A 17,994-nucleotide genomic window follows, 5' to 3' on the forward strand; every position below is an offset into this window, starting at 1 on the left:
CAACATTTGTTTTAGGAGCCTTGAAAACTCTTAACATCAGACGTTCTACCGCAACCGGTTCGGTTCAAATTTAATAAGATTTTGGTTTTTTAGGGGCAGGAAATTTGCCCTCATTGAATTTTTTTAAGTTTGGTTTGAATTCTATTCAAGTTTTTTGGGTTTGGTTCATATATATTAACACATCAAAAACTCAACTGAACCCGTTTTAACTCTGGGTTCAGTTCTACATTAGGTTTCGGTTATCCTAATACTTGTTTATGAATCAAAAGTACACACTTTAGTTTACAAACTTGGCAAATTTAAATAATTTACACTAATTCAGGAATGATCGTTAAAAGGAAAAATATATAAAAAAACTAAAATTAGAAATGCCAACTTTATAAACGTAAAAGAAAGTTAAACTTTAAAATAAAGCAACAATGTTTAAACAAAGTAATTGTAATTGTCAAAACATAAATACTTTGATGTTTGACCAATACCAAAAATATATGTTAAACTAAACATTTGAGTTAATTATTTATATAATATATGCTTATTTAGGTACTCATAAGAATCTTAAAGTATGCTGAATACTTATTTGAGATTTAGTTCAGGTTTGGTAAAAAATTTTTTGAAGAAAAACACTTTTAAACTTTAAATATAGAGTTTTGGAAACTTCAAAATATAGTTTATTTTTGGAGATGCTCTTAAACTTAGTCCATTCGTATAATACTTTCTTTTACTTATTTTTTTCTTTACACTTTCTTTTAATTGATTAGGTCACTCCAACATTAGTACAAAATAAGTAAATACGATTGTCAGTGTTATGTAAAGCTTTTGGAAAAATATTACATCAAAACCGAAGCTTTTGTAGCCTAAAAAACAAAATTAGATGTTGGGAAGAATTTGATCACCTACACCCGGAAAATACTTGTGTTTGTTTGTAGTACTATTAAATTAATTTATAGACCATTTCTATTGATTATTTTATCCTTGAAATATAGTTTAATTATCATATCTACATGAATTAAAATAAAAGAATGTTTGATTGATTATTCCAAATTTCTAATTACCAACTGATTGATGTAGATGATATGATATAAAAAATACGAGTGAAAGAGAAACCAAAAACAAACTAACTAATCAAGGAACACTCAAAATAGAAAAAAAATACCGATATTATAAATCTAGTTTCGTTTCAAATAAAACAAAACCTATTGATTATATTTGCATGTTGGTCTGTCCATTCATGCATACATTAGCATATGTAACATTTCTTGTCAAGTTAATTGATTAATCTTTAATTAACCCCCACCAGAGAAATAATCAGCAGGTAATTGATTAATCTCTATATATTTCGTGGGGTGTTACATGTTATCAGTTATGTTTCAAGACTCACTCGTGAACTGAGAGTCCTTGAGTTTGACTATATATAATAATTAATTATACTCGTAACTATCTATTTCGAATTTTTTTTTTGAAACCATTTCAAATTCATTTATTAGTTTAGTTTTTCTCTGAAGATGGATTTGTAGCAAACTTGATGTTTTTATTGATGTTACTTTCAATCAGACACCTAGCCATAATTATTAAAAACAATACCGATATTTTTTTATCATCATTGATTCCAGAAATTAAGCAAATATGCCAATATATGTGTGGCAATATATGAACAAGCTGATAATTTACTTTTTTCAAAAAGGTTAATAATTTAGTATCGTGCATATTTCTTTTATCTGTTAAGTGTTCAGTTTTAACATTCGTATCCTCCTATACTCGTGACCAAAAAAGGAATTCGCCTACACAATCAAACATTCACCACCTTCTAATGTTATTTATTTTTCAAATATTATTTATTTTCTTATTCTGAATGGTGACGGCACGTTAGTGATATAGGGAAACATGAGAATTTGAATAGCAAAAGAAATCATGTTCAATTTAACTGAATAGTAATATTATTATTTAGTCAGATAAAGTGGCAACATTTTCCCTAATAATTTTAAAAAATTTGCTGGTAGATAAGTGGTAATTTGGGATACGAAATAAATACTTTTGTACTGAATTCGATTTTTCCTATGAATAAAGTTGCTGAAATTTGACAGCTTGGACTTTGGCAAGCAATTTATATATTAATCCAGTAACAGATGATTTATCTTTGAAATTAGTCTGAAGACATTCTAAATCAGATTAGATAGTTGAATATTCAACTCACTCTATAACATTAAATGTGATTCTTCCAAAAACTCACTTGATAACCGATAGGATAAAAAAATTAAAAAAGTGAACCTAGCAAGACAAAAAAATATCAATCGCTAAACAAATTGTGTTGCTAATTGCCAATAAAATAACAGTTTTTCATTACAAATTTTGTCGATTAAAATCACCTCGGAACAGAAACTATATATTTAGATAGGATATTTAATATTTTTTGTTAAATGAATATTCACTTATTATATAGTTCGATTAGCGGTGGAATTCGTTTTGGCCGTAAAACCACCACTACTTCCATCGCAAAATTTATGGACAATTACAAAGATATGTTTTGCTAAAAATCTGTTTTTATGAAACACATTGCCTACCATGAAAAGATTAAATAAAATAATTATGTAAATCCCTTTATGTTTCTTTTTATTTTTTGACAAAGGGCTTCCCTTTATGTTTCTTTACCGTTAAAATAAACACAAACGCCGAGTTTTAACTAACACTTGAATTTTAGGAAACATGCGATAAGAAACATATATGTATTTTCTCATATTAAATTATTCTATGGAGTCAAAATGGTTGAAAATCTTCTTCTTTTTTTGCCAACTTGATAATCTTCTATTTAAACACAAGTTGAAACCGTTCATGTGTATTCTTTGAGTTGCACTCCCTTCCACTTCTATATTATTCATTTCTCTCTCTTTCTCCTGCTCTGATAATATAAATAGTATACACCAAAAAGCTTACACAGTTCCTCTCACATATCTACATTGATCAAGATCAATAAACCCTAAGATTTATAAATCTCTTCCATATTACATACATAATTATGTCTAGCCGAAGGTCACGGTCATCAAGACAAACCGGAGCTTCCATGATTAGCGAAGACCAAATCAACGATCTTGTCCTCCAGCTTCATCGTCTTCTCCCCGAACTTGGTAACAACCACAGACGCTCTGGAAAGGTACAATGATCGAACCAGTTCTTCATTCAAAATTATTTATTTTCAATGATTATATTGTTTTTATTCTTTCTTTATTTACTCTAATTTTTCTCCATCAAACGAAAGTGAACAGTATAATTTTTACTTGTATATCTACATATTGCATTCAAATTAGAGCCTTTAGTAAATTACAACCATAGAATAGCAAAGTCTCGGAGTTTGATTATATGCAGAATCAAACAAGAAAAGCAGATATACTAACTTTTAAACTATAAAAATGGTTTAAACACACACACAAACATGCATACCTAATCTTAAATACCGTGAATTCGTGAGGACTTCTCACCTTTTTTAAACTTGGTATACTCAGTGAGAAAATTATATTTACCTTACAAAAATGATTTAATTATTTTGGATAATTCGTGATTTTCTTATAAACTATTTTATAAACTCACTGTTTAGTAAAAAAAGTTAGAAGGGGTAAATATGATAACACAATTTTGTTACATTTCAGGTTTCAGCATCGAAGGTATTACAAGAGACATGTACTTACATAAGAAACTTGAACAAAGAAGTGGATGATCTTAGTGAAAGATTATCTCAACTTTTGGAATCAACTGATTCAGCTCAAGCTGCGCTCATCCGAAGTTTGCTTATGTAGTGCAATGAATCACAGAGTTCTTTTTTCTATAAACTGTCTTTCTCAGTTGTAATAATCACCGTGTTATTGTATTTTTAAGTGATGATCATTCTGGCCTTTGAGTTCTCTCGTCTATAATGTTTTTTTTTCTATTTAGGGTTTTCTTTGTCAGTTGTTGAACGAACTACGAAGCAACTGGTTGGATTTATGTTCACATTATTTAAGGCAAACAAGTTTCTCAGAATTGTCCTTTTCGTCAGACATCAAGAATATGTATATAACAAGAGAATATATATATAACAAGAGAATATATATATTGTTATAAATCATATCGTGGATGTCCATAACCGGTCCGGTTTATAACCGGCCCAATGCTAGAAGAGAGAGAGTCTATGATTTGTACTCTTTCCATATTTGTATTTTCTTTATCTAGTCTTTCCATTATTCTATGACGGTGTAATTCCGAATGCTTGAATTGAAATAGAAATTGCTTGCTAGGTTAAATGATTTATGCATTCTCGTCTTGATAATGATCCGGCTAGTATTGATAATTTTCATACATTCTCGAATGAACCCTAATTGATGCATTGCTCGACTGTTTGATTGCAATTACATATTGAACTCTTAGAAAATCGTTTGCTAAGATTGAAAACGAATGACCATTGTATTGATTGCATTGAAACCGTTTGCTAAGATTGTAGCCGTGCGGCTTGTTTGCATCATGCATGCATAATAGTACGAACTGATAGCATATAGAATCTGAATGCTAAGATTGAACATGTATGCATCATATACGAATGACCTATTTGCATCATACCTAGAATCCAGATTGCTTAAGCATATTGATTGCATTCGCTTGAACACTTTTAAATCTAATTATGAAACATATGATTTCAGATGTCGAAAATCAACAACTTGGATTTTGCTGTCCTAAGTCTCTCTGGAGATAATTACTTGCAATGGGCACTTGATGCTAAGATCATCTTAAAATTTAAGGGACTCGGTGAATGTATCACCGAGGGCAATAATGCAAGTGAGAAAGATAGATACAGTGCGATATTGATTATACGCCATCATCTTATTGAGAGTCTCAAAGATCAGTATTTGACTATTGAGAATCCTCTAGACCTTTGGACAGAGTTGAAAACAAGAGATGATCACCAGAGAACGATGTTATTACCAAAGGCTATGTATGATTGGAGGAATGTCATAATCCAGGACTTCAAGTCCGTGGACGAGTATAACTCGGCCCTGTTTAAACTGTGTGGTGAGGATATAACGGATAAGGATATGCTTGAGAAAACCTTTTCCACCTTCCACACAAGCAATGTGCTGTTACAAAAACAGTACCGTGAGAAGGGCTTCACAACTTATGCTAATCTGATCTCTTGTCTCTTGCTCGCTGAGCAGAACAATGAACTGTTGATGAGAAACAGTGAATTGAGACCTCCTGGAACAAACCTAATACGTGAGACACATGCGACCGTAGAGGCTAAGAAAGAGTCGAACCATGTCCAGAATGATAGCCAACACGACTGTGGTCGTGGAAAATGGCATGGACGTAGTGGTCAAGACCGAAACTCGTTTAGTCGAGGCCGAGGCAACTCATATGGTCGTGGCTCCTATGGAGGCCGTGGACATGGCCGAGGCCATGGTACATTTTTCAAGCCACAAAACTCGACCAAATTCGTGTGCCATAGATGTGGTATGGGTAATCATTGGGCTAAGACATATAGGATTCCCAAACATCTCGTTGACCTCTACCAAGAGAGTTTGAAAGGGAAGAATCCTGAAGCTCATATGACTTATTAAGATGGTGAAGATGATTTCAATCATGAACGAGATGATCTTATGGATTATGAAACTTCAGATTGTTTAAAAGAATGAAGTTGAATTCGACATCTATGTTTTTGTGTTCTTTGCTTTGTGTTTTCCATGTTTTGATTACTTTGAACTTATTTTATTAATGAATGAAAGTTTTATATGAAGTCTCTAAAGTATCATTCCGGGTATAGCCAGTCTCATAGAAGTCTACGGCCAGGCTAACATCCTGTTACCTAAGGGTACGCATCTAGAGATATCTGATGCATTGTATTCACCCAGCTCTAAGAGAAGCCTATTAAGCTTTAAGACATTTGAATGAATGGTTTTCATATTGAGACTAAGGGCGAAGGAAACAAAGAGTTCCTTCAGATCATAGAGATCGGCCAAGGCTATAAGAAAGTCCTTTAAAGACTATACGTCTTGATAATGATGGTGAGTTCACGTCCCAAGCGTTTAATGATTACTGTATGTCCATGGTGGTAAGTGTGGAACACTCCGTGGCACATGTACATCCTCAGAACGGCTTGGCCGAATCATTCATAAAACGAATTCAGCTCATAGCTAGACCATTGCTTATGAGGTCTAAGCTTCCGGCCACAGCTTGGGGACATGTGGTCTTGCACGCGGCCGAACTGATTCGTATAAGACCGTCTAGTAAACATAGATATTCCCCATTACAATTGCTTACGGGTCATGAGCCAGACATATCCCATCTTAAGACATTTGGCTGTGCCGTTTATGTTCCAATTGCACCACCACAGAGAACAGAGATAGGACCTCAAAGGAGGATGGGGATATATGTTGGATATGATTCCCCCACGATTATAATACCTTGAGCCAACTACGAGTGATTTATTTAAGGCCAGGTATGCGGATTGTCACTTTGATGAATCCGAACATCCAACATTAGGGGGGGATAGCAATAATCTGGTAAAAGAGATTACATGGAATCAAACATCCTTATTTTGGCAAGATTCTCGGATTCAGGAATGTGATTTCGAAGTCCAAAAGATAATACATTTACAAAATCTAGCTAATCAATTGCCAGATTCCTTTGATGACCCGAAAAGAGTGACTAAGTCATATATACCAGCTGTCTAGACAACGTTTGAAACGTGGTAGACCAATAGGTTCCAAAGATAAGAACCCTCGGAAAACTAAGAAAGGTGCAGATAATCAAACCGAGGTTGTTGAAACCCTACACACGACCGCGGCCGTCCCTAAATCCCGAGACTTAGCCGCGGCCGATCCCAAAACCCTAATAGTGATCGCGTCGATCATAAGATCTTAGATGCGCCGGCCCTGATGTATCTAATCATGTTTCTTGGGATGCCAAGATCCAAGGTACTGAAGGTCCTGATAATAATGAGATCTCAATAAATTATGTCTTGTCTGGGATACAATGGAACATAAAGAATGTCAACATTGATGATATATTTGCATGCAATGTAGCACTTGAAATCATGGATGATAATGAGGATCATGAACCCACGTCTATTTATAAGTGCACTCAACGATCAGATTGGATCAAATGGAAAGAAGCTATAAACGTGGAGTTTAACTCTTTAAAGAAGAAAGATGTCTTTGGACCAATAGTCTGGACACCATATGATGTTAAACCAGTCGGCTATAAGTGGGTCTTTGTGAGAAAAAGAAACGAACACGATGACGTCGTTAGATATAAAGCACGGCTTGTTGCCCAAGGATTCTCACAGAGACCATGAATAAATTATGAGGAGACGTACTTCCCTGTGGTGGATGCTACTACTTTTAGATTCCTAATAAGTCTAGCTATAAGAGAAAGCTTAGACTTGCGGTTAATAGATGTTGTAACTGCATACTTATATGGGCCACTGGATAATGAGATTTATATGAAAGTACCAGAGGGTATAGAGTTGAAAAACAAATCGAGTACTCGAGAACAACACTGTATAAAGTTGAATAAGTCACTTTATGGATTGAAACAATCAGGTCGAATGTGGTACAATAGGCTAAGTGAGTACCTAGAGAGAGAAGGATACAAGAATCCGATCAGCCCTTGTATCTATATAAAGAAATTCGGCCAGGGCTTTGTGATTATAGCAGTGTATGTTGATGATTTGAATATCCTAGGAACCTCTGGATAAATCTCTCAAACAGTTGAATATCTTAAGAAAGAATTCGAGATGAAAGATCTTGGAAAACCAAAGTTTTGTTTGGGATTACAGCTTGAGTACATAAGAGATGGAATCCTTGTGCATCAAATGTCATATACAGAAAAGGTACTCAAGAGATTCAATATGGACGAGTCTCACCCATTGTCTAGCCCCATGGTCGTGAGGTCCCTCGGCTTGGACACTGATCCATTCCGTCCTAAGATGGGCGATGAAGATGTCCTTGGTCCCGAAGTGCCATATCTCAGTGCGATAGGAGCTTCAATGTATCTGGCCAGCCACACTCGGCCAGACATATGTTTTGCCGTGAACCTACTGTCTAGGTTTAGCTCTTGTCCGACCCCAAGGCACTGGAACGGGATTAAACATGTTCTTCGTTACCTGCAAGGAACGAAAGACTTGGGTTTATTTTAAACTTTCCATAACAAAGAAGGTTTAGTTGGCTTTGCTTATGCAGGTTATCTCTCGGATCCTCACAATGCTCGATCACAGACCGGCTACGTCTTTACTCATGGTGGTACAGCCATATCATGGCGTTCCATGAAGCAGACGATCGCGACCACTTCATCAAACCACTCGGAAATCTTGGCTATTCACGAGGCCAGCCGCGAGTCTGTATGGTTACGGTCCATGACCAACCATATCCGAGTCGATTGTGGGATGACTGAAGGCAAAGACGCACCAACCGTGATGTATGAGGATAATGCAGCTTGCATTGCTCAGCTTAAGGATGGCTACATCAAAGGAGACCAGACGAAGCACATATTGCCTAAGTTCTTCTTCACGAACGAGCTACAGAAAGCCGGCGAGGTCCAAGTAGTCCAAGTGCGTTCCAGCGACAACTCAGCCGACCTGTTCACCAAATCACTTCCGACTTGCACGTTCAGGAAGCTCACGCATCAGTTTGGGATGCGTATACTGAAAGACCTTCAGTGATGTTCAGAACAGGGGGAGTAATACGTGTTGTACTATTTTTCCTTCACCATGGTTTTGTATCACTGGGTTTTCCTGGTAAGGTTTTAATGAGACAACATCTAAAGCGTATTACAATCCTTGTATAGTTATGGCATCCAAGAGGGAGTGTTATAAATCATATTGTGGATGTCCATAACCGGTCTGGTTCATAACCGGCCCAATGCTAGAGGAGAGAGAGTCGGCCACGATCTAGAGGAGATAGAGTCGGCCACCTTTACCTTTTCCTTTATGGTTTATGATTTGTACTATTTTTATATTTGTATTTTCTTTATCTAGTCTTTCCATTATTCTATGACGGTGTAATTCTCTATATATAAAGACCTCTTTATGTTTATGAATATACAGAAACATACCGATTCTATTCTCTAGTTCCAAAACATATATACAGGCATATAAAATTAAAAGGACGCCAAGAAAGTTTGAAACAAAGAAAAAAAATTAAAAAATACAGCCGAATAAAAAGTATAGTTTGTTAGGAACTATACCAGTGTCCAGCGACAAAGTTCATATATATATATTTGATCTAAGCATGGTTTAGGACCAGAGGGCAATTTAAACTAATATTATTACAGACACTTTATTTTCAAATATTTCATAATTTCAAAACTTGTTCATATATCTAATATTCTTGCTCATAGAATATATCTAATATTCTTGCTCAAGATGAGAGTATTTATGTTCACTCATGCATCTTTTGTATAGTTTCAAGGATTCTTGTGATTTGTAAAGAGTGGATTAAATTCTTGCTTCTTTCAAGAGTTATATTGGGGAAATCAGAGATTGTTTTTCCTTAAGAGTACTCGGCAACTAATCATATCCGAGTTCTTCAGAGTTTGATCCGGGTGTAGACAGTTTGATATATATCTCCGAAATAGTATGTTATTGTTTGGACCACACACACATTAACACTCATGCTCTGAGTTTGTGGTTTGCATCAAAACTCCATCTATCTTGAAAAGAAGTTAAAATGAAAGAAAAAGAAAAGTGTGTTCCCTTCTTCTTTGATTCACAATATGTCCATTTAGCTAATTTGGCATGTTCGTTGAGTAGCAAAACGGAAATCGCCATGGATCGAAGTTTCTAAATCCGTCTCATCCAGAAACCACTATAAACAACACGTCAATTTAAACCACTTTTGGTTTTGTTTTTCAGACACAATTAGTACAATGCTACTTTTTTTTTTGGCTGTATCTCAGTCATCGGAAGGATCAAGACCGATAAATGTAGAGTCCCGCTGTGGCTAAACCTTTATATATATACTGTATATGCATTCATACATAGGTATAATTAACCAATACGATTATGTAGAGTCCAATCTAATTCCTAAACACAACCTCTTAGCTATGTGGAACCCTACCATAGTTATTCCTTTTTTTTTAAACGATATTTATTCATGATCTTAAATCATACTATGAAATGAACATAATAGCAGTATAAATATTAGTTTTAGATCACAAACACCCATCTAATTTACATAATAATCACGTACACACAATTCAAATAAACAAACCTGTAATTCGTTTTTCGTGTGAGAATATAACAGAGCCGAGTCCGGTAAGTTGAGAACTGCAGGTGTGTGTTAGATTCTCATTTCAAAGTGAAGAACGTTGGGAAGCAAAGGAACCGCTTCTACTAACACGTCGGGAAGCAGCGGATCCGCCGACAAACTCAGGATCAATCACAATCCCCTGAACTTGTTGTCTCCGTCCTCTACGTCCCAACAAGCTTACTCCGCCATGTCCTGGTGCCACCGGGTCTGTCGCAGGAACATTGTCAGGAACTGGCATCTCCGTGGAATGTCCTGAGATGCACAATGATCCCGACTCGTCTTGTTGCCAATACACTTCCACCATTACTCCCCGTGGATTCTCTGCATTTTCGGTTCCTGGTATCCCAACAAATCTTGCCCCGACCGGTATCTGTAGATCGAATAGGATAAGCTCTGGTGTTATAAGTCTCTCTATCTTTGGATATATGAGTTTATGAGATGTAAGTAACTATACCTCGACGGATGGGCCAGATGTTAGTTCGAGAGTGACCATTGTACCATCAACAGCAGCGCTTTCAAGTTCAGCTTTTCTTGCTATGTTCAAGAAGACTTCTTCAAGAGTTGCGAGACCAAGTTGGATGTCTGAGATTCCAAACTCGGCTTCTCTGTCTTGCAGCTCAGCGAAAAACCTCTGTATCATTGTTAAGGAAAGTAAATGAGTTTTAAAACTACTTACGCTTAGTTCCACGGTAGATAGTAATTCTCTCTATAATGCTTACTGTCAGAAGATTCTCCTTGTCGTGCGGTATAACAAAAGTCATGAAGGCTTTGTTTTCTTCTACGGGTTTGACATTGAGATGCTGCAAGGAAAATATCACAACAGCTCAGAGGGAGCTACTCTAATTTAACCGCATTGTAATGTAGAAACATGTACAGGCTGCTAAAACAAACTCACATCTTTGAAGAATTTCTTCACTGGCTCGCGTGATTCTGCAGCACCAGCAGCTTCACCATTGCCGTTGTTTTCTTGGTTGTTGCTTTCAGTGAAGCTGATGTTAGCAATGAAGCCTGTGCCGAAGCGGGATTTCAACCTGATCGAGGTCCCAATGCAGCGGAGCCTACCCTTAGCCATTATCCCTATTCGGTCACTTAAAATATCAGCTTCCTCCATCGAATGTGTCGTTAGTATAATGGCGCGACCCTTCTTGGTTTCCTGTATGATATCCCACACGTGTCTCCTTGTGATCGGGTCCATACCTGTAGTCTGCGATCCATGCAAGGCAAAAAAAGTAAGTTGAACTTAGATAAACAAAATGTCAACAGAACAATTAAGTGTTACAACTTAGATAGGAAGGTTGAAAGTAACAAACCGGCTCGTCTAGGAAGACAAGCTTGGGATCACCAATGAGTGAAACTGCAACACTGAGTCGGCGTTTCATTCCTCCACTGTAACTTCCTGCTCTGATTTTCCCTGCTTCTGTCAGTTTTACCTCCGCAAGCGACTTCTCAACCATCTGCATGACCGTGAAGAAGCATTTTAAGCAACAAAGTAGGCACAATATTTGTTTTTATTTGAAATTAGAAACCATCTGTTCTGTTTTGAAACTGTTAAATAAACCAACCAACGCGTTTCTACAATTTGAGTGACATACCGGATTAATCGATGCAGGTGGCAACCCTTTGATGCTAGCAAAGAGGCGGAGGTGTTCTTCACCCGACAATGCATCCCAGAGTATATCAAACTGTGGAAGCAATAATAAAATGCCATTAATCATTTTAGGCATATATCAAATCATCCCAAAGTATATCATTTTAAGCAGATAGCAGCAGAAAATGGCCGACCTGAGGACAAACTCCTATCATTTTACGGATGTTGGACATACCAACAGAGCTTCTTATTGAATTCCCATAGATGAGTGCTGTTTAAGCCAATAAAAGAGTTTTCAGTATGGTGAAATGCTCAAGACACTAGCTTCCACGAAACAAAAACAATAAAAAAAAAGTGCAAGCTTCTTACCATCACCACCAGTAACTGGATTAATGCCTGTCAAACAATTGATAGTAGTTGTCTTCCCTGCGCCATTGGGTCCAAGAAGACAGAACAATTGATCTTTGGCAATATTCATCCACAGCCCCTGATTTATATTTATATTCCAAGAATTAAGTAAGTAAAAGTTGAAACACATATCATGGGAGACTCTCATCCTAAAATGCAATTGACCAACGTAAAAAGAATAAGTACCTTGAGAGCGTGATAAGCAGGCGTTTTCTTGCATTTGCAGCATCCAAAATTCGTAGTCCCAGGATAAGTCTTTGCAAGACCACGTATTTGAACTGCAATGTTCGGATCCACTAAGCCCTCTATAGAGTGTTGCTTAACTAAAGTCTCCTCTTCAAGGACATCTTCGTCATCTGGGGTAATATGATCCACACGTGGGGCTGAACCAGTACAGCTACAAATTCCACCTTCTGCTCAGGGCGGAAACGGTTAATTAGGATACATTTTTCTAGTAGAACATAGGAAACAAGACAGAGGAGAAATTACCTTCCACTCGGTTGCCACCTCTACCGGTCCAGTAACCAGGTTTCAGAAAGTAAAACACAGATTTTCTCACACCAGACGCATTTGGGACAATATTGTCAAAGTAGAGAGCCAGAACAAACCACAAGAAGAATGTCCCAAGAAGCCACAAGTAGATATCATTCTGCCCAAAACCAAATAAGTAATGATCAGAGAACAATAGGACACAGTTATTAAATGGAGTTTATTGTAATAGTTGACGTACAATTGTGATCACACAATCAGTGTCATCGTTGGGTCCGCATACTGCTCTCTTGCTCCAACTAATGCCAGGATCTTGAGGAGTTGAAGTTGCATCAGAAAGCATCTTTAGACCCTGAGAAAAGGCATTGGGTGGGAAGAGTGACCAAAGCGTCCTAATCGTTTGAGAATATTTCTTGGCATAGGGAAACCCACTTGATGCTCCAAGCTGCAGAGATATATATGATTAGTAACAAATTGTGCAATTCGAAGAAACCCACTTGATCCATTGAGAACCGAACCTGTGTCACAAAGCCAACCAGGAACACAAAAAATCCAACAGTTGTCGCTGAAGATGATTTGCTGATAAAAGCTGATAGCATGAATGCTACTCCAATCTAGCAGCACACACATAACAGAGATATAAATAACAAAACAGAAAACATAAGTCGTTAAATATATAAAACGTTAGTCTTCAGTTTTACCATATTTAACTGGAAAAGCATGAAGAGTAGGAAGACAACAGGGAAACTGTTCTTCAAGAAAAAGTCGAACTGAAACATCATTCCAAACAGGACAACCAAGAGAGCTGAGACTGTCGTAAGAATTCCTTCCCATGTAAGCCATGACAGCCAATAAGCAGTGTCAAAAACACCCATCATCGTCATTGCCTGGCGAAGTTTGAGCTCTTTCTCAGTGATCAAAGAACTGATTTGAAGAACAAAACCAAACATGGCAATGGCAAGGAAGAAAGTCGGCCCAATTGTGTCCAACGCAACAACGGCTTCGATAGTTGGATGTGGAAACTCCTTAAATCCGACAACCCAGTTAAACTTTGGATCTGCAGAAACACGTAGTAAAAAATTCAAATACTTTGTTCCCAGAACCCAGAAGCACAAAGATTCATAGCATATGCATCACACCTCCTATCAAGGACCTAGCGATTTCACGCTCAGCAGCAACTTGAAGAGGTATCTGGAACTTAAAGGTGGGATCTTCGAACCTTCCCCGATTCATCTCAGGAGTTGAATTTGTTTGGATACCATAGCTCATCACTGTAGCGTTTCTGTCCATAAAGTGCAAAGCTCCTGGAGTTTGCAACGGATTCGCCATGAGCCATGCATCTACTTCCAAAGGACTCTTGAATTGTAGAACCTGAATCAGAACACAACACACACAAATGGTCAACACGCACATTTGGATTCCACTTTCTTAAACAACACGTAAAGGTTCTCTATCACAGGACAAAAAAAAAACACAACTTAACACATACCTTGTCTTCCGGGATCGGCCTGCCCGGATTGTTAGCCCGAATGGCGTTGACAATGTCTCTCGCCCTCGGCGAATCGTTTCCGCTCCACACGAAGTCGTAACAGGGAAGATTCACGAAGAACTTATCCTCGCAAGGCGGAATCGGCGGAGAGACGAGCGCGGAGGGATCGGTGACGGTCTTGAGGGCGGTGGAGGAAGCGAAGCTCTTCTCCATAGCCTCCTGGATACAGAAGATGAGGAGGATGAAGAAGAAGGAAGCGAAGAGCTGAAGGAACGTGGCGCGCTTGCTCCGCCATGAGAGAAGAAGGTTTTTGCGGAAAAGAGCCGTGTACTGCTGCCAGAGAAGAGCCAAACCTCTCTGCAACGTCATAACCGCCGTTTCTCTCTCTCTCTGGGCCCTCTTTCTCTTCCACTCTCTGATCCGATTTTAATTTGATGACGAAACCATTTAAGGGAGACGATTGTTTTTTCTTTTCTTTTATTTGTACCCTTGGAGTTTTAGAAAACTACGAATTTGCTGCTACTCAGATTTGCCTAGGAAACTTCCTCGCAATAGATTACTTCCTGACAAACCCCCCCCCCTAATACTTAACTGCGTTGTATTTTTCTATTAGAAAATATAAAAAGATTAAATTAACTTCAAACTGATTGTAAGTAATATTTTTCAGTTTGAAGTACATTTTTTTATCTGCTTATTTACTACTTGAAGTAGGAAAAGTATTATTTTTAGGCTTTGACTGCAAGCATTTCCTTTTATATTAAGTTTTTAAAAATAAATATTGGCGTTGAAAATAAGAAATAAATATTCTAATCAATTTCTTGTTCCTTTCATATTTTTAACATATACGTGTTTTTATCATTTAAAAAAAAAATAAAGTTATATTAATTATTGTATAATGGTATATTTCTTTTATACTTGAGACTAAATCATGTGAATAGATATCTTAATATAGGCGCGCAGTAATCGCTGATATTCAACATTTTAAATTATGCTTTGGTAGATTTCAACAACACCGAGAAAAATAATGAAATTAATTAGTGATACATATAATATGGAATAGTCCAACAGGGCCATGTCCAAACTTCTGAAATCATTAATTTGAAAGTCAAAGAAATCTCTCTATCTAAAAAATGGAAGGTCAAATAATGTGTCGATTTATGTCAGCATCGTGACAAAAATTGTATTCATCTTTTTTTTTTCTTTTTTTTTTTTTGCCAACCAGGAGATTTATTAAAACGGGACAGAGCCCAAAAAGAGACTCAGCCCAACACAAAGATAAAACAGAAGGCCTAAACAAACGGGCCGCATTTACATAACTCCGTGGGCCTACAGCCCAACAGAGAAAACCGTTGAGGAAGATCAGCGACACTTGCCACCACGTGTCTGAGCGACAAACGACTCTAAAACACGTGTCAAGACGAAGCACCACCACCTCCACCGGAAAGAGTCACGTCGGAGCTCCGCCGCCCGCGGAGAAGGATCAGTGAAAGACCAACACAGTGGTCTTCACGAAAGGCCAAGACGCAACCGGACCACCGCTTCGGAAGAAAACCACCGTCTGCAATCGATCCAAAAGAACTTCGATCTTCTTCGGAGGATTAGATCAAGAGTCGATGGGACAAAGAAAGGGCAAAAGCGACGATCAAACGGAACCGAGAAAAAACCCGGAGAGGAGCCGGCGAAGAGATTTAACGGGAACACCTCTTCCCGGAGACAAAAGCCGGCGAAGATAACATTGAGAGAACTGCTACTTCCCGGAGTCAAAGCCCGATCAATCGGAAACCATAACTGGAAGATCCGGAGATGGAAAACAAAAACAGTCGACGAGATCTCTTCTTCTGAAAGATTTAAGGGAGATAAGAAGAAGAGAAATCGAGAGAACAACTCTCTCTCTCTAAAAAGAGAGAAGCCGACTCATTTTTACTTTTTTTACAAAAATTGTATTCATCTTATTTTACCTGAACAAAACTTACCCGTTTATAAATTAAAATATTAGTATGTTTTATTAAATTATTTTTCTTTTATAACATCAATTTTGTTAAATAATTTGAACTGATGCAGTTAAACATGTTATTTCTATTTTTTCTATAACAGTTAGCGTGTGAGTTGCTATAAAACATATGAGATGGAGTAACAGAGACGTAATCGGTGAATAAAATTTTGTCATGTTGATCAAATAGATGATAATATGGGTTTGCATCACGTGTCGATGCAATGTGTGTAATTTGATGCAGCAACGATTTAACCAAGTGGTTTGTACACTGGTGATAGAGGAAAATTTGAGGAAAGGCATAAATATGTTGATATTGGGTCTGAATCCTACTAAGAATTAAATTGACATTTGTTTAATTTGGCGAAGATGGAAACATGTTTTAAACCTTGTTCGAACCAGACTTATCATTGGTATTATCTCTTTAGAAAATTAGTTGGACTTCGGCCTCCAAATTAAACAGAAAAATATTTACTTTTAAAACATAATATATATATATATTGGAAACTCATTTTACAATATACATCACAGTTGAGAGGAAACTTTGAAGATATCTCTCAGATTCAACCAAGATTGGACTCAACCATGCATGTGTGATTGTTAGAACCGACTTTAGTGTAGTCAATTCCATTAAATCACGTAGAATAATAGCTCCACCAATTCATCAGTGTGGCATGGACCGCTGCATTTTTACTGTTTCCACAAATGCTGCAAAAGTAAAAAGAGGTTTTATAAGGTTTTTTGTCAACAAAAGAACATTTTATTATTTAACTTCGAGGTAGTTTGGATAATTAGATCGGAGTAAAATAATCAACAAAACACAAAGTCATATGAAAAGATCGAGTGATTTTAACTAAAAAAATCAGCAGTTTCATTCTGTCGTTGAAGAATGTAGAACATCATGAAATCTTGTCTTCAGTTCTTGTATCTCCTCCACCTTTTCCAGAGAGTCGGCCATGCATGCGGCTCCTCTATCATCGGTATCATGTCTTTACAGTCAGTTCCAAAATATTGTCATCTTGAATGATGGATGCAACATGCTTTTCATTGCCCAACATAGCGCTTCTAAATCTGAATGCAAATCAGATTCTCTTCGTTTTTGATTTCTTGTACCCATAAAGTGTGTTTATCCAGAGCTATCTTTCCAAACCCATTCACATCCGGTAAAGATCAACGTAAAGGTCCAACAATCATCTACTGAACATATACCCCCAACCTATTTTATATTTATATTTATCATAGTATTTAAGAGGTAAAACTTTTACAACTAATCTCTATATTTTTTTTGAAAAAATACTGTTTCCATTTATCTATAAAGAAAGTAACATTTCTATTAAATATTTGGAGATGCTATTTAAAAAAAAAATACATCGGAACAAATGTTATTTCTACTTTAGAGAAAAATAGCAAAATATATTAAAAATAGTCTTAGTGGTGGTTTCACTTTACAAAGAACGGAGTCAATCTCTGCTAAATTTAAATTTTCTTTAAAGTAATTAATTCAAAATTTTAGTTTTAAAATAATTAGCTTAAACTCTATGAAAGTATTTATGAGTAATTCAAAATTGATAATGATGTTTTTAAAATATAACGTATTAATTTTTTCCTTCCAAAATAGGTGTCAAAACAGGCACTTCGACAATGGGTTGAATAAAAATGTAGTTTAAAACATTTATACTAGACTCAGAAAAATGTCCAAAACAAAAAAAAAAGATATTTCATTTTTAAATCCTGGAAACTCATTTTACAATATAAATCTTGGAAA

General features: G+C 36.6%; 2 protein-coding genes across 2 annotated transcripts; one reads left to right on the forward strand and one right to left on the reverse strand.

The window, feature by feature from the left end:
- Positions 1-269: 269 nt before the first annotated feature.
- On the forward strand, positions 270-4,688 carry LOC106351703 (transcription factor PRE4). The gene is made up of 2 exons (XM_013791465.3): positions 270-3,145; positions 3,639-4,688. Exons 1-2 carry the CDS (start codon positions 3,011-3,013, stop codon positions 3,783-3,785), a joined length of 282 nt encoding a protein of 93 aa, XP_013646919.1. The 5' UTR covers positions 270-3,010; the 3' UTR covers positions 3,786-4,688.
- Positions 4,689-9,953: 5,265 nt separating this feature from the next.
- On the reverse strand, positions 9,954-14,718 carry LOC125583594 (ABC transporter A family member 2). Its single transcript, XM_048750787.1, has 15 exons — positions 14,240-14,718; positions 13,890-14,121; positions 13,452-13,807; positions 13,269-13,364; positions 12,992-13,195; positions 12,751-12,910; positions 12,448-12,674; positions 12,223-12,340; positions 12,048-12,124; positions 11,858-11,947; positions 11,576-11,719; positions 11,161-11,469; positions 10,985-11,065; positions 10,720-10,896; positions 9,954-10,635 (listed from the first exon to the last, which is right to left on the reverse strand). The coding sequence occupies exons 1-15, from the start codon at positions 14,606-14,608 to the stop codon at positions 10,309-10,311; spliced, it is 2,967 nt and encodes a 988-aa protein (XP_048606744.1). The 5' UTR covers positions 14,609-14,718; the 3' UTR covers positions 9,954-10,308.
- Positions 14,719-17,994: the final 3,276 nt, after the last annotated feature.

Source organism: Brassica napus, chromosome C3 (assembly GCF_020379485.1).
Source record: "Brassica napus cultivar Da-Ae chromosome C3, Da-Ae, whole genome shotgun sequence".
In the NCBI taxonomy this organism is placed as follows: domain Eukaryota; kingdom Viridiplantae; phylum Streptophyta; class Magnoliopsida; order Brassicales; family Brassicaceae; genus Brassica; species Brassica napus.